The sequence below is a fragment of the Podarcis melisellensis genome (assembly GCF_964234715.1).
Source record: "Podarcis melisellensis genome assembly, chromosome: 2".
Lineage (NCBI taxonomy): Eukaryota > Metazoa > Chordata > Lepidosauria > Squamata > Lacertidae > Podarcis > Podarcis melisellensis.
In genome coordinates, this window is record NC_138529.1 from 105,632,873 (window position 1) to 105,656,482 (window position 23,610).

At 48.4% G+C, this 23,610-nt stretch overlaps 1 protein-coding gene across 2 annotated transcripts; it reads right to left on the minus strand.

Annotated features, from left to right (window-relative positions):
• Window positions 1-1,339: 1,339 nt before the first annotated feature.
• On the minus strand, window positions 1,340-23,155 carry ZNF692 (zinc finger protein 692). Of its 2 annotated transcripts, none has more exons than XM_081902572.1 (11): window positions 21,990-23,155; window positions 19,746-19,952; window positions 18,676-18,707; window positions 16,564-17,082; window positions 14,199-14,250; window positions 13,034-13,168; window positions 10,360-10,422; window positions 9,383-9,461; window positions 6,810-6,924; window positions 5,261-5,360; window positions 1,340-4,592 (listed from the first exon to the last, which is right to left on the minus strand). In XM_081902572.1, exons 2-11 carry the CDS (start codon window positions 19,934-19,936, stop codon window positions 4,274-4,276), a joined length of 1,605 nt encoding a protein of 534 aa, XP_081758698.1. In that variant the 5' UTR covers window positions 19,937-19,952; window positions 21,990-23,155; the 3' UTR covers window positions 1,340-4,273. The 2 variants fall into 2 exon arrangements, with proteins under 2 accessions (XP_081758698.1, XP_081758699.1); XM_081902573.1 differs by lacking the exon at window positions 21,990-23,155 and adding an exon at window positions 21,091-21,312 and having other exon boundaries at window positions 19,746-19,948.
• Between the last annotated feature and the right edge of the window lie 455 nt (window positions 23,156-23,610).

A 23,610-nucleotide genomic window follows, 5' to 3' on the forward strand; every position in this document is an offset into this window, starting at 1 on the left:
TCTGCTGCTCCAGAGAAGCGGACACGGAGCAATGGATCCAAACTACAAGAAAGAAGATTCCACCTAAACATTAGGAAGAACTTCCTGACAGTAAGAGCTGGAATTTGCTGCCAAGGAGTGTGGTGGAGTCTCCTTCTTTGGAGGTCTTTAAGCAGAGGCTTGACAACCATATGTTTCCTGCTTGGCAGGGGGTTGGACTCGATGGCCCTTGTGGTCTCTTCCAACTCTATGATTCTATGAATGCAACATCCTTCCTCCTTCTTTGTGCCCAGCATGTAGTGGTAGTATACTGCCTTTGAACATGAAGTTCTATTTAGCTCTCATGGCTAATAGCTAAAGACATATCCTCTGTGAACTTCTCTAGTGCTGTCTATGCTGAGACTGGGCTGAAGGCGTTATCTCTGCAACTCTAAGGACTGGATCAGGGGTCGGCAACCTAAGGCCCATGGGCCACAAGTGGCCCACGGAGGTCATTTTACCGGCCCACGAGTTGCCCCTGAACCGAGCCGCCTGCTCGGTGAGTCCCCGTGCACTGTGCTAAACTGGCGCAGCATGGTGTGGGGACTAACTTCGCGGCGCCAGAAATTGCGTCTGCGCAGATGCAATCCAGCCCACAGAGGGGGCTCCGCGGCAGTGAACCGCCCCAGGCAAGGTAAGTCTTGCCAAACCCTGGACTAGGTACTTTCACCTTCTTTAGATCCGTGTCAATCATGCTTAAAATTCACTTGAAACTCAGTATTAGTCATGACTAATTTTGTCTTTTCAAACTGTGGGATTATAATGACTGGGATGACAATATATCACACTCTTAATTGAGAGGCGTTGATAGCAAGGATTCTCAAGCCTCGTCGCTTAACTGAAGTCATTTGAAGGCAGTCATGTATTGGGAAGTTTTTAATGTTTGACATCTTATGTTTTTATGTGCTGGAAGCTGCGCAGAGTGGCTGGGGAAACCCAGCCAGATGGGTGGGGGTATAATAATAGTAGTAGTAGTAATATTATTATTATTATTATTATTATTATTATTATTATTAATAGTTGTTGTGGTTGTCAAGGGCTGATGTTGATGTTTGATTTCAATTTGGTCAATACAAGACTCTGGACTTCAAATTTTAAACAAATTCACAATTGCATTCTTCATCCAGGGATTTTGAAGAAGCCTATATGGGAGTTACCCCACTTTAACTCGGGAGGAAGTGGCTGGCTCAGGACCACCCAATGACACTCACTGTTGAGAAATAATCTAAACCCAGTGTGAGGGATTCAGGGGAAGTAAGAATCAGGACTGTTTCATATGTTGCAATTCTAAACGAGTGTTGAAAAACTACAGAAACCCAACTTGGTAAGAACCTCAACTTTATATCAAAAGGTAATGCAATTTTACTATTTCTCGTGGATGAAATGCCTAGTTTCTGTGCAATATCTGGAAAAGTCTCATACAGACAAACTCACGGAAGCTGTCAACGGCTACTAGTCATGATGGTTATATGCTCCCCTCTAGGGCTGGAGGTGCCATGCTTGGGAATACCAGTTGCCGCAAAGAACGGCAGGATGCCCTCAAATCACCGGTGTGAAGTGGGCTTCACAACCGTGTCTGTCCATTGTGAGAAAAATACACTGGGCTGAACTTCAGGGCTGTTGCTGTGTCTCAAAGAGCCGCTGTCAGAGGAAAGGATTCCCATTTCTATATAGTTCCTTTCGGCTTCCCGTGATGAGCAGAAACAGAATAAAAATTTCAAAATAAAAGCATTTGCGCAATTTATATGGGACATGAAACTGAGGTTTTAGTGTCACAAGTAGGACTAATTCTAATCCAGGATTTAGACATCGGATGGTGCAAGGAGATATTATTGGTGGGGTAGCTGAGAATCCTTTGTAGGAGACCCTGTCCCTCAGTTATTTTAAAATGTCTTGTTCTTCATTGCAAATGCCATTCCAGGGTGGGTAACACTTGCACAAGTTTCCAGAGTTCACTCTGTGCGCGACTGTTAAAACGGTTAAGTCTGTAGGGAAGGCAAACTCTTGGATTAAACTCTGTGTTCGCTTCGGCAGAGATGCGCTTGGCATTTTCTTTCAGTCCTCTGTCCCCCATCAACATGTGCTCCTTTGCAGAACACTCCAATAAGCTGTGACGAGGAAAACCCCAAAGATCATGTGCTTTGCAGATTCTGCAGGCTGGACTAGTGTTCCCTAAAAATAGGAGAGCTGAGACATACTTGTTTTTTTCTGAATTGATGCCCAAAGAACTAACTTGAGTGCGGAGATGCAATAGCCTCCTTTGAGCAAAGACAGGTAATTCTGGCATCTCCATGTACTAAAAGGTAAAGGGACCCCTGACCGTTAGGTTCAGTTGCGGACGACTCTGGGGTTGCGGCGCTCATCTCGCTTTATTGGCCGAGGGAGCCGGCGTACAGCTTCCGGGTCATGTGGCCAGCAGGACTAAGCTGCTTCTGGCGAACCAGAGCAGCACACAGAAACGCTGTTTACCTTCCTGCCAGAGTGGTACCTATTTATCTACTTGCACTTTGAGGTGCTTTCAAACTGCTAGGTTGGCTGGAGCAGGGACCGAGCAACGGGAGCTCACCCCGTCGTGGGGATTCGAACCGCTGACCTTCTGATCGGCAAGCCCTAGACTCTGTGCTTTAACCCACAGCGCCAGGTATAGCTAAAAGATCCCTATCACAGCTGCTTCACAGGGAGAAGAATTACTTGTCTTCAGATGAGGCATGCTCAGAGCCTTATAAGGCTTTTTAAAAATTCAAAAATTTCCAAAGAGTGGGAGCAAAGTTGCCTTAGGGTCATTGCCTCGTGAAATGGCTCATCAGAACCTGCTCACATAATAAAGTTTGGAGTATGCACTTTGTTGCTGCTGCTGGCTTTCATCTCAGACGGCAGGGCGGGAATATCCAAAAGAATCAGGAATGTAGGTTTGAGCCTACCCTAAACAAGGTACACCAGGAATGAAGAGTCTTGATCTGCAGAGAGCCTTGTGCCAACTCCTTATTCTCCTTGACTATTGCCTAAATTACTGGAAGGCAGCTCCAGATAGAACCACAGAAATGTAGCATTGGAAGGGACCCCCAGGGTCATCTAGTCCAACCCCCTGCAATGCAGGAATCTTTTGCCCAACTTGAGACTCTACCCCACGATGCTGAGCCTTGTGCTCTACCTACTGAGATGCTAAGGTACAAAACTGCAGGCTCAAGCTGGATGGCTGAAAAGTCTAACTGGCTGTGGGAAGCCAGGGAGTGAAAGCTAAGTTTCTCAATGGCCCACGTAACAACGTAAAATCTGTGCAATCTAGGCAGGAACGGGAAATGTATTAAATAACAATGTGCAAGCACAGGAAAAAATGCAGGGTGTTGGACTGGATGCAGAATTTAGTTTCCTGAGAATTCAAAAACCCCCGATCCCCACCCAAAAACCTCTCTTTATGCTGCCGTAAGAACTAGAAATGTGCTTCTCTCCGCCCCACCGTGCCCCCTTTAAAGGTTGAGTCTGTGGGAAATGCCTGGTGAATCTCCAAAGCCAAGGTAAACAATTTCCAGTGGCCAGGGGTTGGGAGTGAAGTGCTCTGCCCAGGTCTTTGTCATCTCTGCATAACATGTCATTCCACCTCCAAGGCTGGCGAAACATAATTATGTAAAATAATCAAAGATTTGCATATACAGGTTCCAGAGTGTATCTCCAGTTCTGATCACAGTTCTGTGGCGGAGGCTACGCCTTGCATATTCCAGGTCCTTGGCTTCCAGGTCCATGCGAGACAGTGGAATCCTTTAAGCTTCCGAAAGGAAAAGGATTTAAGAACAACAACAGGGCACGGCATGTCTTCCATCGTCATTAATCCATACGAGCTAAATCCAGAGCTGTTAGCCATGTGAGGTGAGAGCTGAAGAGGTATGTTTACGCCTCCTCTACCAGCTGCCCGGGTCTCCTTAGTCCCTCCCATACTTGGGGTCTGGGATCGAATCACCACCAATGTAAGACTTTCAAGGCCTTCCTGATACCGTACTCCTCATCATCCTGCCACTAGGCAAGGCTGAACCCTGGGCCGTTTGTGTTGCAGATACCGAGTCCGAAAGCAGCTGCGCTGAAGGGATGCAGCTGGCAAGACATTGCTTCCTGGGGGTCGGGGCTTTCCAGTCCCCTTTCTGGGGTCTCCATCTTGCATCTTTCTGCGACTGCGAACCAAAGGCCGGAGTCCATTTCTGTTGCCGACAGGATTTGCCAGGAATCCTCTCCGCCATTTTGCTTCTCGATTGGCCCGGCCCAATTACTCGATAGTGACTGCGATGATGAGGGCGGACTCCTCCGCCCTCCTTGGCGGGTTGCCGGGCTGGCTCTGGACGGGGTTTTCCAACGGCTCCAGAGCAAGCGGGTGGCTCAGAGCCGGGGGTTCCTGCACAGGCTGTGGAGGCCCGGCAGCCACCTCGGGGTGACTCTTGCTCTTGTGCGCGGTGACGTTGTCTTTCTTCTCAAACTTCTTGCCGCAGAGGTCGCAGGAGAACTGGTAGAAGGAGTCCGCATCGTGCTTCTTCATGTGCCAGTTGAGGGAGGCCTTCTGGCGGCAGGTGAACCCACAGATCTCACACCTGCATCAAATATACAAGAAAAGGGGTGGTGATGCTCATTTGCATGAGGGGGTTAAGGGAACTTGTGACTGGACAGCTCCATCCCCATATACCAGGGGATATGTGTTTTCAGGACTCACCATATTCCTATGTCTTGTTTTAACTGTTTTAAATATTGAATTTTAATTTGCTGCGGCCTACCCTGGGAGCTGCTGGTGAATTTATTGTCTTCCAAAGCAACTATTCTATTCTGAACTTAAAAATGGAAAGCGTAATGCTGGTGGTCAACAAAAGAAGTTTAAAGATTGTCTCAAGGCAAATCTAAAAAAATGTAGTATAAACACCGACAACTGGGAAACACTGGCCTGCGAGCGCTCCAGTTGGAGAATAGCCTTTACCAAAGGTGTCATGGGCTTTGAAGACCTTCGAACTCAGGACGCAAGGGAGAAATGTGCTAAGAAGAAGGCACACCTGGCAAATCCACACCATAATCAACTCCCGCCCAGAAACCAATGTCCCCACTGTGGAAGGAGGTGTGGATCCAGAATTGGCCTCCACAGTCACTTACGGACTCATTGTTAAAACCGTGTTTATGGAAGACAATCTTACTTGGCTACGAGTGATCGCCAAAGAAGAAAAAGCATTACTAATTGTTCTTATTATCAGTAGTACAATACAGCAGTCCTTACTGTAAGGGTTTTTCTCCAGTGTGGATTCGCCGGTGGATGATCAAATTGCTGCTAGTTCGGAAGGAGCGGGCGCAGAACTCACAGATGTAGTCCCTTTTATCTGCAGGGAAGAAAAAAGTAGGTCACTGGCTATTCTGGGCCCACGGTAACAAGCTTATATTGTAGTGAGTGTCTAATAGCTTTCCAAATATTAATCTTTTAACTACGACATTGTACACATACAAACCCCTGTTACATATATTGGCAGGCATCCTAAGTCTCTCCCCCCCACCCCAATTCATGTAATGGAGGAGATGATTTCTGCCAACTTTCCCCTTCATCTGTTGGGCACCATATCCCACATCAATCCCAAGGATCCCCCGAACCCCAAGAACAGATTTGGGTGGGGGATTTTTTTTGGGGGGGGGGGAGCACAGGAGGAACACAAAGGCAGGATAGCATTGTTTTGTGAATGTTAACACAAATCCGTTAATGGAAGGAGAGTTAGGTTAATGGAAGGAGAATTAGGATCCAAATAACAAAAATGCTCACACACACACACACACACACACACACACACACACACACACCAAATCCCAAATCAAAGCAGTTCAATGGAGAACAAACCTCTGAAAATGTTTCAAGTATCTTTCAAGATACACCTATATCTAGCAAGACAACAAAAGCGGTTTTTGCAAACCCCTATGGTTATCAAAGTAGGGACGCGGGTGGCGCTGTGGGTTAAACCACAGAGCCTAGGGCTTGGCAATCAGAAGGTCAGCGGTTCGAATTCCCATGACGGGGTGCGCTCCCATTGCTTGGTCCCTGCTCCTGCCCACCTAGCAGTTCGAAAGCATGTCAAAGTGCAAGTAGATAAATAGGTACCGCTCCGGTGGGAAGGTAAACGGCGTTTCTGTGTGCTGCTCTGGTTCGCTAGAAGCGGCTTAGTCATGCTGGCCACATGTCCCAGAAGCTGTATGCTGGCTCGCTCAGCCAATAAAGCGAGATGAGCACCGCAACTCCAGAGTCGGCCACGACTGGACCCAATGGTCAGGGGTCCCTTTACCTTTTACCTATGGTTATCAAAGGACTTACAGTTCGAATTTGGAAGGATAAACTATCTTATTTATATCTATATCTACCTATAATTTCACACCATCTTTCTTTGGAGTGAATAATTGTGCAGTGGGCAATGTTTTCTGATCTTGCATGCCATGTTGCCATGTTTCTGTGAGTCTCACACTGCCAATCTTAAATCCTCTTGATAAGTCTGAAGACTAACTCAATACCCTGAAATGAAAACCAACCTCAAATAATAGCTGTGGGGCCTACCCAAATATATACCTCTAGACACCATAGTATGTGCTTCTACATAATTTGCTCCCCTCTGGGAGCAGGAACTTGAACCTATTCAGGACCAATCTATGTCCCAACAGGCTAGCTGCTCTCCACATCATCTCCCGGATGGAATAAGTGGGCAGGAAAGGGTTCGCCGAAGGCAAGTTAAAAGCACTTCAAGAGCTGGGCTGGTAGGGATCCTAACCAGGTGGGATCCTACAAGAATCCTCACCGCTGTGCAGTTTCTCGTGCTCCTTAAGGTGCTTCTTGAAGTTGAAGGACTTGCCGCAGCTGGGGTCGGAGCAGGTGAACGTTTTTTGGTGAACATGCTGGTATTTCTTGTGGTGCTGAGGGGGCAGAAAAAGAGGTCAAAGTGGAACAAAAACTCTGCCTTCTGCAACAAAGCTGCTTTACAAAAACAGAGCAAAGCAATCTTCCTGAACAGATAAAATGCATCACATAATTCCGTGACAAACCGCAGTCTCAGAAATGTGCCCGTCCGCTGCCTCTTTACATGGCTTTGATGAAGCAAGGTGGGACTTTGCTGTGGTAGGTTTGCTGCCCCAGGGAGCTTTGCATGCCCACCACCTCCAGCATCTAAGGTCCCTACGAGGAGGGCATGAAGGACCATGCCCAATGAATGATCCTCCACAGTTCTTTCTGCCCATATTGCTGGGGCATCAAATCCTTGAAGGGGTGGGGCTCCCATGGAAATTTTCTGCAGTTAACTAGGGACAGGGGACGTGGGTGGCACTGTGGGTTAAAGCACAGAGCCTAGGGCTTGACGATCAGAAGGTCGGCAGTTCGAATCCCCACGACGGGGTGAGCTCCCGTTGCTCGGTCCCTACTCCTGCCCACCTAGCAGTTCCAAAGCACGTCAAAGTGCAAGTAGATAAATAGGTACCACTCTGACGGGAAGGTAAACGGCGTTTCCGTGCCCTGCTCTGGTTCACCAGAAGCGGCTTAGTCATGCTGGCCACATGACCCGGAAGCTGTATGCCGGCTCCCTCGGCCAATAAAGCGAGATGAGTGCCGCAACCCCAGAGTCGGCCACGACTGACCAATGGTCAGGGATCCCTTTACCTTTTAACTAGGGACAGAGTGTGTTGAAGCAAAAGTCAGATGTTCCAGAAATTCTGCAAATGCCATCTTGACCGTCAAGATAACCCTACAATTATTTGGTGCAAGAATGAGCACCTAGATGTTGATATTCACTTGTTTTGAGATATGGTACCCCGCTTGCTTTGATGCTATGCTTATCTGCGGGCCCTGGGATGCTGGACTCTCAGCCTAGAGAGGGGAGCTATCTGTAAGCCTCGGACGGTTGCCACCTATATGCCCTCATGGTTCAGGTGGATCGATGGGAGGTTCTGGCCAAGCTAAGGGAGCTGGGCATGTTTAGCCTGGAGAAGAGGAGGTTAAGGGGTGTATGATAGCTTTGTTCAAATATATAAAAGGATGTCACATAGAGGAGGGAGAAAGGTTGTTTTCTGCTGCTCCAGAGAAGCGGACACGGAGCAATGGTTCCAAACTACAAGAAAGAAGATTCCACCTAAACATTAGGAAGAACTTCCTGACAGTAAGAGCTGTTCGACAGTGGAATTTGCTGCCAAGGAGTGGGGTGGAGTCTCCTTCTTTGGAGGTCTTTAAGCAGAGCCTTGACAACCATATGTCAGGAGTGATGGTGTTTCCTGCTTGGCAGGGGGTTGGACTCAATGGCCTTTGTGGTCTCTTCCAACTCTATGATTCTATGATTCTATAACATACGTTTAACGTATTAGCACTCTGCAGACAAGCCCTGGCGATCTCTCACTGTGGTGGCGTCTTTCCCAAGACTGTAAAGGCAGTGAGGTTCTGCACACTGTGTTGTAAGTTGATACCTTTCTTTAATAAAACGCTAAGACTGGTCATTTTGGTGTTTTTGACATCCTCCTTTGGCCTCCCTGCCTCAAACCACTTGCTCAGGCTCTCCTTTGGGTTTGTGGTTCAGAACATAAGAGTTTGTGTGGACAATATGCTGGTCCTCAACTAAAGGGTGGCGCTGTGGTCTAAACCACTGAGCCTCTTGGGCTTGCTGATCAGAAGGTTGGTGGTTTGAATCCACCCAACAGGGGTGAGCTCCCATTGCTTCGTCCCAACTCCTGCCAACCTAGCAGTTTGAAAGCACCCCAGTGCAAGTAGATAAATAGGTACCACTGCGGCGGGAAGGTAAATGGCATTTCTGTGTGCTCTGGTTTCCGTCATGGCGTTCCGTTGCACCAGAAGCGGTTTAGTCCTGCTGGCCACATGACCCAGACAGCTGTCTGTGGACAAACACCGGCTCCCTTGGCCTGAAAGCGAGATGAGCACTTGAACCCCATAGTTGCCTTTGACGGGACTTAACTGTCCAGGGGTTCTTTATATTTTTTTTAACTTTTGGTCCTCAACTGGTGGGCCAGTAGGCTGCACTAAACCTGTCTCTGATCAGCTATCAATATGGCGGCCTTTTCTGCTGCTGCTATGCGAGTGGTCATACGGTATGTTCCCCACCAAACCGGATTTCCTAAAATTACAGAATTTTAGAGCTGCAAGGGACCGTGGAGGTAATCTAATACAACCCCTTGCTCAGTGCAGGAATCTGCAAATGTATCTCTAACAGGCTTTTGTTTAATTGCCTCCTGCGAAGGAGACCTTATCACCTCCCGAGGCAGTCAAATAGTCCTGGCTGACCAATTCACTTTTGCTCAGGATTCGACCAAGTGCTCCGTGTCCCCTCTCTGCCCTTGGGCATGAGGAAGTGCTTCCTGCCACTGATCCGTCACTTACATTCAAATATTGGCGATTGGAGAAGATCTTCCCACAGCCATCATAGTCGCAGAGGAGGATCTCTCGCTTGGCTGCCTTCCTGCAAAGAAAGGCAGAGGAAACTCAGGTTCAATCCCTGGCATCTCCAGGTTCCCTGTTCTTAAACCCAGAAGAGCTGCTGCCAGTCAGTGTACACAGTACTGAGCTAGATGGACAAATGGCCTGATTCGGCACAAGGCAGCTTCCTATGTTCTTATGCCAAGCGTCAGGCACTGGATTACTCAAAAACAATCTGGCCAGATGTCAAATACAGTGGTACCTCGGGTTACAGACGCTTCAGATTACATACACTTCAGGTTACAGACTCCGCTAACCCAGAAATAGTACCTCGGGTTAAGAACTTTGCTTCAGGATGAGAACAGAAATTGTGCAGCGGTGGCATGGCGGCAGCGGGAGGCCCCATTAGCTAAAGTGCTTCAGGTTAATAACAGTTTCAGGTTAAGAACGGACCTCCAGAATGAATTAAGTTCTTAACCCGAGGTACCACTGTACTTGGCCAAGTATTTTTAAAGCGTCAACTTTCTCAGAACAGCATAAATATATTTAAGCAGCTGATTTTTTTAAGGAGAACTGTGGGTGAGATTTAGTAGGTGCAATGGAATTCCCCTTCCTCCCTTCTAGAGCTCCTGCCTCTCTTTCTACTCTGGAAGGTTCCCTGACACTAATTGAAAAATGAAAGGCAGTAGTTAGAGGTGCTTTTAAAGGTGCTTGTGCTAAGTTGACAGCTGGCCAATTCTTCAAGCATCACCAGATTCATGGAATATTAGACCATGGGCAAATAATAGGGATTCAATAGATCAGTCCATTCGTCTAGCATGACCGCCTTAATCTAACCATGAATTAGAGGCCTTCTTCCATGGTCCCTACGCTATGGCCCACTTCTGGGGAGTTTAAAGGCATGCCCTTTGGGCTCAAAAAGCCAATGGACCAGCACCCACCTGATTCTCTTTGGACCAATCTGGGCCACATCCTCATCACCAGGCTGTGCCCGCTTCTTGCAACTGTACAGGAAGAAAGAAGCTTGGTAAGCGTAGCAACAAAAGGGTCTTCCCTGTAACAACAAAAGGGACCCTTCCACAGAAGGGTCTTCAGGCTGCCGCTGTGGCAAGGATGAAGGAAGCAGCCGTCTTTAAAAGTGGTGGGGAAATGGAAGGGGCACAGTGCCGGATTTAGGTAAAGGTAAAGGGTAAAGGGATCCCTGACCATTAGGTCCAGTCGTGACCGACTCTGGGGTTGCGGCGCTCATCTCGCTTTATTGGCCAAGGGAGCCGGCGTACAGCTTCCGGGTCATGTGGCCAGCATGACTAAGCCGCTTCTGGCGAACCAGAGCAGCACACGGAAATGCCGTTTACCTTCCCGCTGGAGTGGTACCTATTTATCTACTTGCACTTTGTGCTTTCGAACTGCTAGGTTGGCAGGAGCTGGGACCAAACAACGGGAGCTCACCCCGTCGTGGGGATTTGAACCGCCAACCTTCTGATCAGCAAGTCCTAGGCTCTGTGGTTTAACCCACAGCGCCACCCGCATCCGGATTTACGTATAAGCTAAACAAGCAATAGCCAGTGTGGTGTTGTGGTTAAGAGTGGTGGACTCGTAATCTGGTGAACCAGGTTCACTTCCCCGCTCCTCCACATGCAGCTGCTGGGTGACCTTGAGCCAGTCACACTTCTCTGAAGTCTCTCAGCCTCACTCACCTCACAGAGTGTTTGTTGTGAGGGAGGAAGGGAAAGGAGAATGTTTGCCGCTTTGAGACTCCTTAGGGTAGTGATAAAGTGGGATATCAAATCCAAACTTTTCTTCTTCTTAGGGTCCCACTCTCTTGGGGGCCCCCAAAAAATTAAAAGAAAACAAATACACCTGGATGTACATTTCCGAAATATAAAATAAAAAACAAATAAAATAAAACCTACATACAGCAACAGGGTGTCAGGAAATTGCCATCGGAAGAACAAGTGGCGGAAGGGTTCCAGGAGAATAGGAGAGACTCTGCAGCAGAAGAGGGAACCAGTAGGGGGGGAGCAGGAGCTCCAAGGGGAAGGGAATCGGAGGAGAGGCTCACTTCCAGTGAGAACAGTGAAGAGGTATCAAGGCCCCCTTTAGGAACCCCCACCCCTCGCCGGAAACTGTCACGCAGGGAATCCAGGAGACGTGTTTCCGTTAAGCAGCTTTTATGCTGGAAGCGTTTCCGCAGGCGCCCACTGTCGGATTCTACCAGCGACTGACGGAGCCATGTCAAAGGGCTCCGCTCAAGGCAGAGCTTTGCTACGCTGAGCAAACTCTGAGGGACCAACCCTTTTACGCACAAGTAGCTCATTGTCCCATCACACAGGGTTTTGTGTTGTTGTGTAGGCTCCTATGATGTAAGTAATGGGCCATATCTGCTAGCCTGCTCCCTAAAATATCACTGGTTTGCTCATTTCTATATATAGGGTGCCTACATTCTGCATGGACTGGTTGTATGGCAACATGTACAAATGGCTTTATATACCTATTAGCTCCATAAATTACCCTATAGCATATATTCAACACACAAAAACAGCGACAATTTGACAAAGGACCCCTGGACATATAAAGGGCCCCATTACCTTCAGTAGCTTAGGGCCTCATCAAACCTAAATCCAGCCCTGTAGGGGCAAAAGCTTGTCTGCTAGGTACCGTATTTTTTGCTCTATAGGATGCACCTGACCATAGGACGCACCTTTTTTTTTGAGTGGGAGAACAAGAAAAAAAACCTCCCCCTCTCTGCTCAGCACCCCTTCAGCAAAGTGGCAGGAGAAACGGAGCCCCTTCCATGTCTCCTGCCGCTTCGCTGAAGGGGCGTTGCGCAGAGAGGGGGAGAATTTTTTTTCTTGTTCTCCCCCTCTAAAACAAGGTGTGTTCTGTGAGTTCAAGGTGCGTTCACCCGAAGCCTCTGGAGCTCAGTGGGAGTTCGTGCTGGGCTCCAGAGGCTTCAGGCGGCTACCTTGGAAGCCTGGAGAGTGAGAGGGGTCAGTGCGCACCGACCCCTCTCGCTCTCCAGGCTTCAGCAAAAGCAACACGAAGCCTCCGGATCACAGCGGGAGCGCTCCCTCTGCGCTTTGGAGGCTTCGCGTTGCTATCGCTGAAGCCAAGGAGCCTGCATTCGCTCCATAGGACGCACACACATGTCCCCTTAATTTTTGGAGGGGAAAAAGTGCGTCCTATAGAGCGAAAAATTATGGTACTTGAGCCCTGAACAGCTGCTCTGGCCACCCAGGAACCAAACTAACTTGACAGGATGCAACACCACTGCAGTGCTACCGGACTCTAAAGGATGGGTGGCACCCCACAAGAGCTAACCAGCTGTGCAGTTTCACAGTGCTAGACTAGGACCTGGCAGACCAGAGTTCAAATCCCAGCTCAACTGGGCACTTCACAGACTCTCAGCTTAATGTACCTCACATGGTTGTTGTGAGTTTTAAAATGGAGAGTGGGGAGGACCAGGGAAGCTGCTTAGAGCTCCTTGGAGGAAAGATGGGATAGAAAAGTCATAATAATAATGAGAACAGCAATGTTAAACTAGAAATGCTTGCATAGTCCTTAACTGGAGGGACTATGCCCCGCGGACCTTAATGCCCCGCAAAGCCAATTTACCTGTCCAGGGAAGGCTGATAATTCTCATCTTGCAGGTCATCTGTATATACCAGGTTGTCTTCCTCTCTTTCGTCGTCTTCCTGCTCTGGTTGGTCAGGCACAGACTCTGGCGCCTCCTCTGACAGAGGCAAAGTGCTGCAGAGAATACAAAATAATTAAAATAAAAACTAAGTGAGAGGGTACAGGATGCAAAGATCCTTCTACATAAAAAGGGGCATCGGTTCATACAGCTCAGCCCTTCCTGATATCAAAGGCAGGACAGTTTCCTGTAACTGCTAACCTTACTGACAGATGCCTGCACAGTCTTTTTCCATGAATGTGTTATCAAGGTTGCTGTGGAGGTGGGCAACTTCAAAGTGCCTTGGAGACAAGTCAGAAGGTTGGCAGTTCGAATCCCCACAACGGGGTGAGCTCCCGTTGCTCGGTCCCTGCTCCTGCCAACCTAGCAGTTTGAAAGCACATCAGAGTGCAAGTAGATAAAAAGGTACCACTCCGACGGGAAGGTAAACGGTGTTTCCATGCGCTGTTCTGGTTCGCCAGAAGCGGCTTAGTCATGCTGGCCACATGACCTGGAAGCTGTACACCGGCTCCCTCGGCCAATAAAGCGAGATGAGCGCCGCAACCCCAGAGTCGGCCACGACTGGACCTAATTGTCAGGGGTCCCTTTACCTTTTAAAACTCCATTACCTAGAGCAGAAACCAACAGACCCTATGCAAAGAACAACATATGACAAAAAATGCTTTAAAAAAATGTATCAACAGATATATGGTTCATCAACACACCCGGTATACATATCACCAATGGGTGACTGGGGAGCATAGCAATTTTGTGAACGCCACAATCACTACTTAGCCGACCCTTGTAGCCAGCCTCTGCTGTGAAACAGGAAAGCCCAATTCTTCCTGAGCTCAGTCATCTGAGGAAAGTTGCATGTCCCACAAGAAAAGGGGCGAGTGGAGATCCACGTTGACATTCTCACTCAAGGGTGCCTTGAGACAAGGCAGAAGTGAAGAAGCCAGGCCAGGGAGCTGATGCCATGTGCTCCTGAGAAGTCCATCGGTCAGCCTGCAGAAACTCTGCGGGTCAGCGTTTTGCACCATTTGTTTGCTTTATTATTTTAAAGTCGTAAACTGCCTCTTGTATCTTGGCAGCATGGAAACTGACCTTTCAGGTTCTGTGACTTCTGTGGCAGCTGGAATCTCTTCGGAGGGAGTCGCTGCAAGAGGATACATTCACAGTCAGAATTGGGTGACACAACCACAGAATGCTGCCTGATACTCAGCCCAGCCAATGCCCATCTAGGTCCTCTAGCTGTCTATGGTTTGGGGCAGTGGATCTAGCTGGGGGTGCTAGGGACTGAGACTGCGGCCTTGTGCAGCGAAATCAGCAGAACTGCATGCTTTGTAACCTGGGAAATTAGGGGGTGTCCAGTCGGCAAGGAACAATGAAGAGGATATAAAAGACCCCACTGAAACCACAGTCTAAACCAGGAACAGTTCGAAATTACAGTCGTACCTTGGTGGACGAATGCCTTGCGACTTGAATGCTTTGGCTCCTGAACTCCGCAAACCCAGAAGTGACCGCTCTGGTTTGCAAACGTTCTTTGGAACCCGAATGTCCGATATGGCTTCCGATTGGCTGCAGGAGCTTCCTGCAGCCAATCGGAAGCCACACCTCGGTTTCAGAATGTTTTGGAAGTTGAACGGACTTCCAGAATGGATTCCGTATGTTCTTTGTGAATAGAGGAGTCTTTCTGCTATTACATAGGCAGATGTTTTCCCCATAAAGAAACCCCCCCTCTTTAATACCAGCAATTTGCTTTTTTGTGTCAATAAGGTACAAGATGTTTTCTAACCATCAGCGCCTTTGTTATTCCAACTCAATTACAATTAATTCAAGCAATTACCATTTAGAAAAGAATATTCATAAATTACATAGACATGTTATCAAAACCTACACTGCTGATTAACAGATCCTTTCTGGTATGTGTCTTTTGAATAAAATGAGATGCTACATTTCTCTTTGTTTTGCTTTAAAAACCTGTGGCATGCTTGGTAATGATAATAATTCCTTAAGCATGCCCCCCTCCCCAAATAGCCCCCAAGGGGCATATAACAAAGTTATCAATGACAGAATCCTACCTGCAGGATGATAATCTAAATACATAGAGAAGGAAGAACAAAAAATGAACTAAAAATTCATTCAGATTCTCTGTGGTTTCTGATTATTTGACAGTATTGGAGGAAATTTATTAAATTTCTCGGTAACCAAAAGGATGTGAAAGGCATGCTTTGCAGACCATATTCCACAATTTGTAACGTAATTGTGCTGGCTTATTAAGCGAGCTGAATTTATTACTGTACTTTTCCGTGTATAAGACAAGCTTTTTTTAAAACTCTAAAATAAGGTTTTAAAACTGGGGGCTTCTTCTACATGGGTAGTGGGTGGGGTGACGGGTGATTGGTTGCAGCAGCGAGCTGCAGTTTGTCATTGGCGATTTTGTGTGTGATTGGTGGCTGCGGCAAGGGGTTCTTTGTATCAGCTCCTGCTGTGTTAAATGGGTGCGTTATTGGTTGCTGGGTCAATGGCTGTTGTGGATTAGCTACTGCTGCGGCAAGTTTGCTTGCTGTTTCTGGCAGAGGCTTGTTGCAGATGCTTGTTGCAGATGCGAGCGATTGTCAATCTCTGTCAATCCCCTCCTCAAAAAGGCTCCACAACTTTGGGCCAGCCTCCCCCAAAAAAGCTCCACAACTCTGGGTCGTGTTTTCTTAAATTGGAATCCCCAAAAATACGGGGCGTCTTATACCCGGGGGCGTGTTATACACGAAAAAGTACGGTACTTCACTTACTGGGCCAGCCCTGTCCAGGCTGCTTTTACTTTCAGGTGCACCCAACAATTCCATCTCACACTCCAACGCAACACCCTCCTATAGCCTCTAACCCAAGCGGGGCCTCTTCGGTCCCTAACCATCCAAGAAGAAGAAGGGTTTGGATTTGATATCCCACCTTTCACTCCCCTTAAGGAATCTCAAAACGGCTAACAATCTTCTTTCCCTTCCTCCCCCGCAACAAACACTCTGAGGTGAGTGAGGCTGAGAGACTTCAGAGAAGTGACACTAGCCCATGGGTAGGCAAACTAAGGCCCGGGGGCTGGATCCGGCCCAATCGCCTTCTAAATCCAGCCCACAGACGGTCCGAGAATCAGCATGTTTTTACATGAGTAAAATGTGTGCTTTTATTTAAAATGCATCTCTGGCTTATTTGTGGGGCATAGGAATTCATTCATTTCCCCCCCAAAATATAGTCCAGCCCCCCCCAAGGTCTGAGGGTCAGTGGACCGGCCCCCTGGTGAAAAAGTATGCTGACCCCTAGACTAGCCCAAGGTCACCCAGCAGCTGCATGTGGAGGAGCGGGGAAGCGAACCCGGTTCCCCAGATCACGAGTCCACCACTCTTAACCACTACACCACACTGGCTCTCAAGTTCAAGGACTTCCCTCCAGCATCCTACAAGCAGCCAGCCCCCCTCACCTGTCTCATCGGGGTTCTGGTCGCTCAGCAATCCCGCCTCCTCGCCAAGGACCGTTCCGTTGCCAGGAGAGAGGCACGTTGATTTCTCTCCGTCCGCACCGCCCTCCCCATCCTCTTTGGAAGATGGCTCTGCCTCGTCCACTGGGCTTGGTGAGTTCGAAGCGAGCGCTAAGGAGAAGGCGTGGGCTGCTGCCGCCCTGCGGAGGGAACGCCGGCGCCGGATGATGCGGGAGGGCGGGGGGCTGGGCTTGGAACGCACGGCTTTCTCCTCTGGACACCTGGAGGCTGCCTTGCAGGGGGACGGGGGGCACGTCTGCGAGGTGAGGGGGCTCCAAGAGAAGGTGTGACCGGCCAGGCACTCCCATACCATGCTGCTTGGGACTTCTTTCTGCTCCAGCAACGAGGGCTTCACGTTAGGGATGAAGCCACATTCCTGGCTGTGATTGTGAGAAAGGACGACAAGGTGCTGCAGAGCGTCAGGAGGAAGAGGCTCGGAAACAACTTTGGAGCTATCCTGTCCTGGGAAGAAGAAAGAGGAAACCAGCATGACACAGGCTTGCTACAAGGGACCCAATATCCCCATGTATAACTCTACCCTGTGGGACGCGGGTGGCGCTGTAGGTTAAACTAGAAAGCCTAGGACTTGCCGATCAGAAGGTCGGCAGTTCAAATCCCCACGACGGGGTGAGCTCCCGTTGCTCCGTCCCTGCTCTTGCCCACCTAGAATTTTGAAAGCATGTCAAAGTGCAAGTAGATAAATAGGTACCGCTCCGGCAAGAAGGTAAACGACGTTTCCGTGCACTGCTCTGGTTCGCCAGAAGCGGCTTAGTCATGCTGGCCACATGACCCGGAAGCTGTACGCCGGCTCCCTCAGCCAATAAAGCGAGATGAGCACCGCAACCCCAGAGACGGTCACGACTGGACCTAATGGTCAGGAGTCCCTTTACCTTTACCTATAACTCTCCCCTACACACACATGCATGCAAGGATTCCACCTCCCTACATTATAGTCCTAAGTGCAGGGTTTTGCTTCTGTCGTGAGAATGCTTGACATTGGGGTTTTTCAGAGATAGACAAAAAAAGAGGTCAACTGAAACAGCATACGCAAACTTCATAATCCAAGTTAAGTCTTTTGTTCAGCCACATGCAGCACCCAAAGGTCTTGTTGAAAGGGAAACAGAAGTAAGACCTCTAATCTGCATATTTTGTGTGAGACTAACCTGATCTACGTAACTGTTGAATGAACTCAAAGGTTGACACGGCGCAGCAGTGAGCTTACAAGCTATACTACATTTTTATTAACAATTATTACGGGGCTGATGTACGCCTCCAGAAAAAGCTCTAGCCTGTTACCTTCTCCAATGGGCTAGTTTTCTATGTGTGGGATTTTATATATGATGGGAATAATCAGTTGAGTTACCTGTATTACATATACTTGCAGTATAGAGGGTAAAAATATAAAAGATTGAGATCGGATGGACATGAAATGCCCTGCAGCAAGTAAGGTTTAGAGGTAGGCAAAATAACACAGTGACCATTAATTAACCACAATAGTAAATGGCTGTAAAAGTTTTTACATCTGTAGAAAGAGAAAAAAATCTGCCATCTTGGCCCAAACCAGTAGTAATAGAATTGATTTTCACCATCTGTTGGGAACTTTAGGGCCGCTACTCCCAAAGTTGAGGCTTGCTCTAGTTTCAGAGAAGTATCACAGGCCCCCCAAACTAAAACTTGCTCTTTCTTTTTAAAGAGCCTGTTGACACACGTTTTAAAGAAATGCGCATCTATTGCATATCCATGACAAATTACAGTGTGAGTCTTTTGCTGGCTGGAATCAGACTCCTTCCCCTTTTAACGGGGATACTGTAAACGTTTGCGCAGATTGGTGGAGCTTTTGAGAAAGCCTGTCCTGCTACGATCTCCAGTGACTCAGGTAAGCCCACTGCCCCCTCCCCAATTACCATGTGAAACATTTGTCCAAGTGGGCAAACAGGCTATGCGGTTAAAACCCCCACCCAAACACATTGTACTTATCTGCCAGACTACTGTGAGATCACTTTAATTAATACTAATAAAATGCCTTTTCTACAGAGAACCTGCTAGGATTCTTACCTGTTTTTGGAACTGAGCCTTGTGAACTGTACCTGAACGAGAAAGAGAAGAGGCAGGAAGGTGAGCAGGCAAAATACAGGGATCTGCACTTGATTCGCAGCAACTGCTTTCCTCAATATTACTGATGAAATAAGAAGAGGAGCATTTGCTAGAGCAGGGCTGAGGAATCTATGGCCCTCCAGATGTTGCTGGGAGTCCCATAAGTCAACATGGCCAGCGTTCAGGAATGACGGGAGTTGGACTCTTGACAACATCCGAAGGGTCATCGGGCCACCATCGTTGCTTCAGGGATTTTATCTCAGGCCAAATTTAAATGCGACATCAGATATGTAAATTGACTTCCCTATGTGAGGTTGCATGCGCTGTATTAATGCGCTATCAAACTCTGATAGCTACCGGCAAGACCACTGGAACAGAACATTGTGTCTGGAACAGTTAACATTGTGTTAACATAATATAACATAATATAACATAACTGTGTTAACACTGGAACAGTTAACATTGTGTTAAAGGCATTACCTTTAAACCAGGCCTTGGTAATCCCTGTAACATCCAGGAAAATTACTGTATTTTTTGCTCTGTAAGACTCACTTTTTCCCTCCTAAAAAGTAAGGGGAAATGTGTGTGTGTCTTATGGAGTGAATGCAGGCTGCGCAGCTATCCCAGAAGCCAGAACAGAAAGAGGGATCGCTGCTTTCACTGTGCAGTGATCCCTCTTGCTGTTCTGGCTTCTGGGATTCAGAATATTTGTTTCTTGTTTTCCTCCTCCAAAAACTATGGTCTTATGGTCTGGTGCATCTTATAGAGCGAAAAATACAGTAGGTCCATATTATCTGTGTATTGCAAGGGAGGGTGGGGGAGACAAGCGAAAAGCGAGACACAGCAGTTTGCTTAAAACCAACCATCTCCATCTCCCACAAACCTGCCTGGCTTTTTGTCAGACTTGCCACTTCTCACCCGCACATATCCAGTTACTTCAGCGCATGCAAATCTAGCACTTGACACACAGGCAAAACAGGCCAAGGAATAGGCGGGTGGAAGTCCAGTTCTCCCTGAAGCAGCTTCCTCACCTGTCCAGCAGGTACTTGGCCAGCTGGGAGTGCAAAGAGAAGCCCAGCTGCTCCTTCAGCTGACACCACTGCTCCAGGTGGCTGCCGATCCGGATGCGGCACTTGCTTCGCCGCGCGTCCAGCTCCTTGCGCTTCTGCTTGCGAATCGTTTCGGAGGCCCGCTGGCGGCCCTGGCGCCCGTGGTCCATCATCTCCCAAGTCGCCTCGCTGGAAAAAGGCAATGGGAGTTGTGATCCACGAGGAACTCCCAACTGAGCCACGCAAGCAAGAGGGACACACGTTTCCTCCATCAATGGCTGAGCAAACCCTGCTGGTCCACCCCACTCCCTCGCCTAAGGGTCTTCCTCAGACGGCACTGCTGCCTGCAAAGGGGTCGCCAAAGGGTTTTTCAGCTGGGGGAGAAGGCAGGAAATATCCTTGCATGTTCCTGAAGCCACATGCTCTTTTGGACACTTTCATAATGTGATTTTAGATTTGTGTATTGGAGGGTGGGGTGGGGTGTTTATGTTATGTTGTAAATAAAATTCCAATAAAAATTTAAAATAAATAATAATAATAATAATAATAATAATAATAATAATAATAATAATGTGATTTTAATGTAAAGGTGTTTTGGGTAAGCTGCTTTCAGAGCTCATCAGGATGCAGAGACCTGTCCTTGCGCTGACAGTCTCTAAAGTGCCACAACTCTACCTTTCAGAGGTTACATATGACTCAAGCTCCCTTGTGTACACTCCCAGGAAACCATGCCCCTTTTACCAGGGGTCAGCAAACTTTTTCAGCAGGGGGCCAGTCCACTGTCCCTCGGACCTTATGGGGGGCTGGACTATATTTTGAAAAAAAAAATGAACAAATTCCTATGCCCCACAAATAACCCAGAGATGCATTTTAAAAGGACACATTCTACTCATGTAAAAACATGCTGATTCCCAGACCGTCCACAGGCTGGATTTAGAAGGCGACTAGGCTGGATCCGGCCCCCGGAACTTAGTTTGCCTATCCATGCCTTTTGCCATGCACATGTCTGCTACTAGATATTGCATCCTAAACTCCCTGACATTCCCCCTCTCCCTATTATTACTGGAATGATGCACTACCTGTCATACTGGAATTTGACTATGCCACTTATCTATCTTATGAAGCAGCAAGTGGGGTCAGAATCTACTGGGTGACCTCTTGGTGCTTTGTGAAAGACTTGCAAGACTTCCTCCACCTGTTTAACAATGGCAACTGCAAGATGGTGATGGTTTCTTCGGAATCTCTGAACTGCCACAACTCAGAAAGAGATTTGTACTTTTATACTTGTCAACCCAGTCTAAGGCTTGATGTGTGAGCAACGGGTAACTTGGCTCTTCCTCTGGACTGTCGTTTTGCAACTGGCTCCTCGTCCAGTCTAATATTTTGCACCATTTGGGTGCCAGTTCCTTGTGGCAGGGGTGAAACTAGGCCTTATTTCACCCAGGGCAAAGACCCAGTTTGGCATGCACATTTGTGTACACACACACACACAGGCTGGGAACCTCAGTGTCGCCCCTCTGGAGGCTTCACCAGGGGCAAAAAAACTGGCTAGACCACACACCCTCAATCGGTAGCTACAGCTCTGCCTTGTGGATCAGTATTTTGCACCATTGGGATCCCAGTACAAAAAAATAAATGAAGTAAATCCTGATGTCTGCCCATCCTTACTGTACAGAAATGAATGGTCTTTTCTTGTCTTAAGGGGAAAAAAGAAGAGAACAGAAAAAGGAAGCAAAAAACAGCAAAAGCACAAATGGATTATTTTGAGGTTTAATGTTACAGGAAAAAAGCAGAGTACTTTTCTTGATGAAAGAAACTATCTCCCCCTTGGAATAATAAAGATCAGAATCGAAGGGTGATAGATTGGAAGGGACCCCCCGAGTCATCTAGTCGAACCCCCCGCAGAGTCCTCCCCCCATAGTCTTCTGGGTGTTACAATGTGTCTGTTCTTTTGGCCCACACAGCGCAGAGATGCATTGACGGGGTGGGGGGTGAATGGGGGAACCTGCCCAGCACCCCCAACTCGTGCCATTCTCGTGCTCCGCCAACGCTGCCGCTCCTCCCCCTCGAATCCACAGTCCCACCCCTCCCTCTCCCTCAAGCCAACGGCTGCCAAGCCCCTCTCGGGCCGCGGCCAATCAGAGGCCAGCGCGCAGCGGCCGGGGGAGGGGGAGAGGAGCGCCGCTTTCCCTCCGTTACCCGCGCGCCCCTCCTTCTTCCACCAACCGTCTCGCTCAGGCTTCGCTCCGGAGCGCCGGCTCTCTCGCCGCCGTCCACTCCATCTCCCCGCGTTGGTGCGGGCAGCGCTGCTCAGTTGAGGACTCCCTATGGATACAGGGGACGGGGAAGGGGGCCCACCGCCAGGCACCGTGGCCCCTTTAAGAGCGGCGAATGCTCCTCCTCCGCCCCTCACTCTTCGCTGACACACGAGAGGAAGAGCGGCGAAATATGGCAGCTGAGGAGGAGGAGGACGGGAGGGGGCGGGGCCGAGAAGCCCCCTTGCCCTCGCGCGCCTGGTCACGTGGCCTCGCCGCTGGGGCCCCGGTGGTTCATGGGAGTTGTAGTTCACTCGGCAATTAGTCGCTTGGCTTTAGGTAGAGCGACGTTGAATGTGGGCAACCGAGTGTCTTTTCCCACCTGGCAAATGATGCTGGTTTTAACTTCACCATCTTTGTTTTTATCCTCCAAGTCCTGTCCCTGCCGTTGGCATTGGATTTGAATCGATTTTATGTATGTGTTGTAATTGTTGGTTTTTTTTAATGGTGTACACAAACACACAAAATTCTCTATTTTTTAAATAGTAGATTGCTTCAGGATGCCTTCTGGAAAGTGACACCCATTCATAAAACAAATAATAGACATAATTTTGTTAACTCCCAAATTTCCAAGAAAGGTAATTTATTGTGGCTTAACTTACAAAAAAATGTCTGCCAATGTGACATAAAGGCTGGCAGCTTCAACCCGGCCTTGTGGAATCCCTTGCAGATGACCGCAGTGCCTGCAGACAAGCAGTCAGGTTGTGTAGGCACAGCAGTGGCCAGGGGAGGAATGACCGCTGGGAGAAGCGCAGAGAGAAATGCCACGTGCATCTGTAGCAGCACAACCGGACGCCTTCATTTGCCCCAGCTGCAACAAAACGGGTCTCTTCCATATGAATCTCTACAGCAAAGGCAGATCTACGGGAGCACAATCAGTTCAGTCCCAGCAGGAATGGAGCTTCTGGTGTGCCTGTGGATTTTTATTACTTTCTATTGGATCAACCAATGACAAACCTAGACAGCATCTTAAAAAGCAGAGACATCACCTTGCCGACAAAGGTCCGTATAGTTAAAGCCATGGTTTTCCCCATAGTGATGTATGGAAGTGAGAGCTGGACCATAAAGAAGGCTGATCGCTGAAGAATTGATGCTTTTGAATTATGGTGCTCTTGAGAGTCCCATGGACTGCAAGAAGATCAAACCTCTCCATTCTTAGGGAAATCAGCCCTGAGTGTTCACTGGAAGGACAGATCGTGAAGCTGAGGCTCCAATACTTTGGCCACCTCATGAGAAGAGAAGACTCCCTGGAAAAGACCCTGATGTTGGGAAAGATGGAGGGCACAAGGAGAAGGGGACGACAGAGGAGAGATGGTTGGACAGTGTTCTGGAAGCTATGAGCATGAGTTTGACCAAACTGCGGGAGGCAGTGGAAGACAGGAGTGCCTGGCGTGCTCTGGTCCATGGGGTCACGAAGAGTCGGACACGACTAAACAACAACAATGGATCAACATGACCTAAAGATACGTGTTTTCTGCTGCCACGCTACCCCACCAACCGGGTGATTCGTACAGCAGTGCAGCAGCCACAGA

Coding starts and splice junctions, on each gene's coding strand:
- ZNF692 (XM_081902572.1), bottom strand. CDS start 19,936: ATGATGGACCACGGGCGCCAGGGCCGCCAGCGGGCCTCCGAAACGATT. Junction 14,251..16,563: donor CCAGAACCCCGATGAGACAG/GTGAGGGGGGCT, acceptor ATCCTCTTGCAG/CGACTCCCTCCGAAGAGATT. Junction 13,169..14,198: donor GAAGTCACAGAACCTGAAAG/GTCAGTTTCCAT, acceptor TATTCTCTGCAG/CACTTTGCCTCTGTCAGAGG.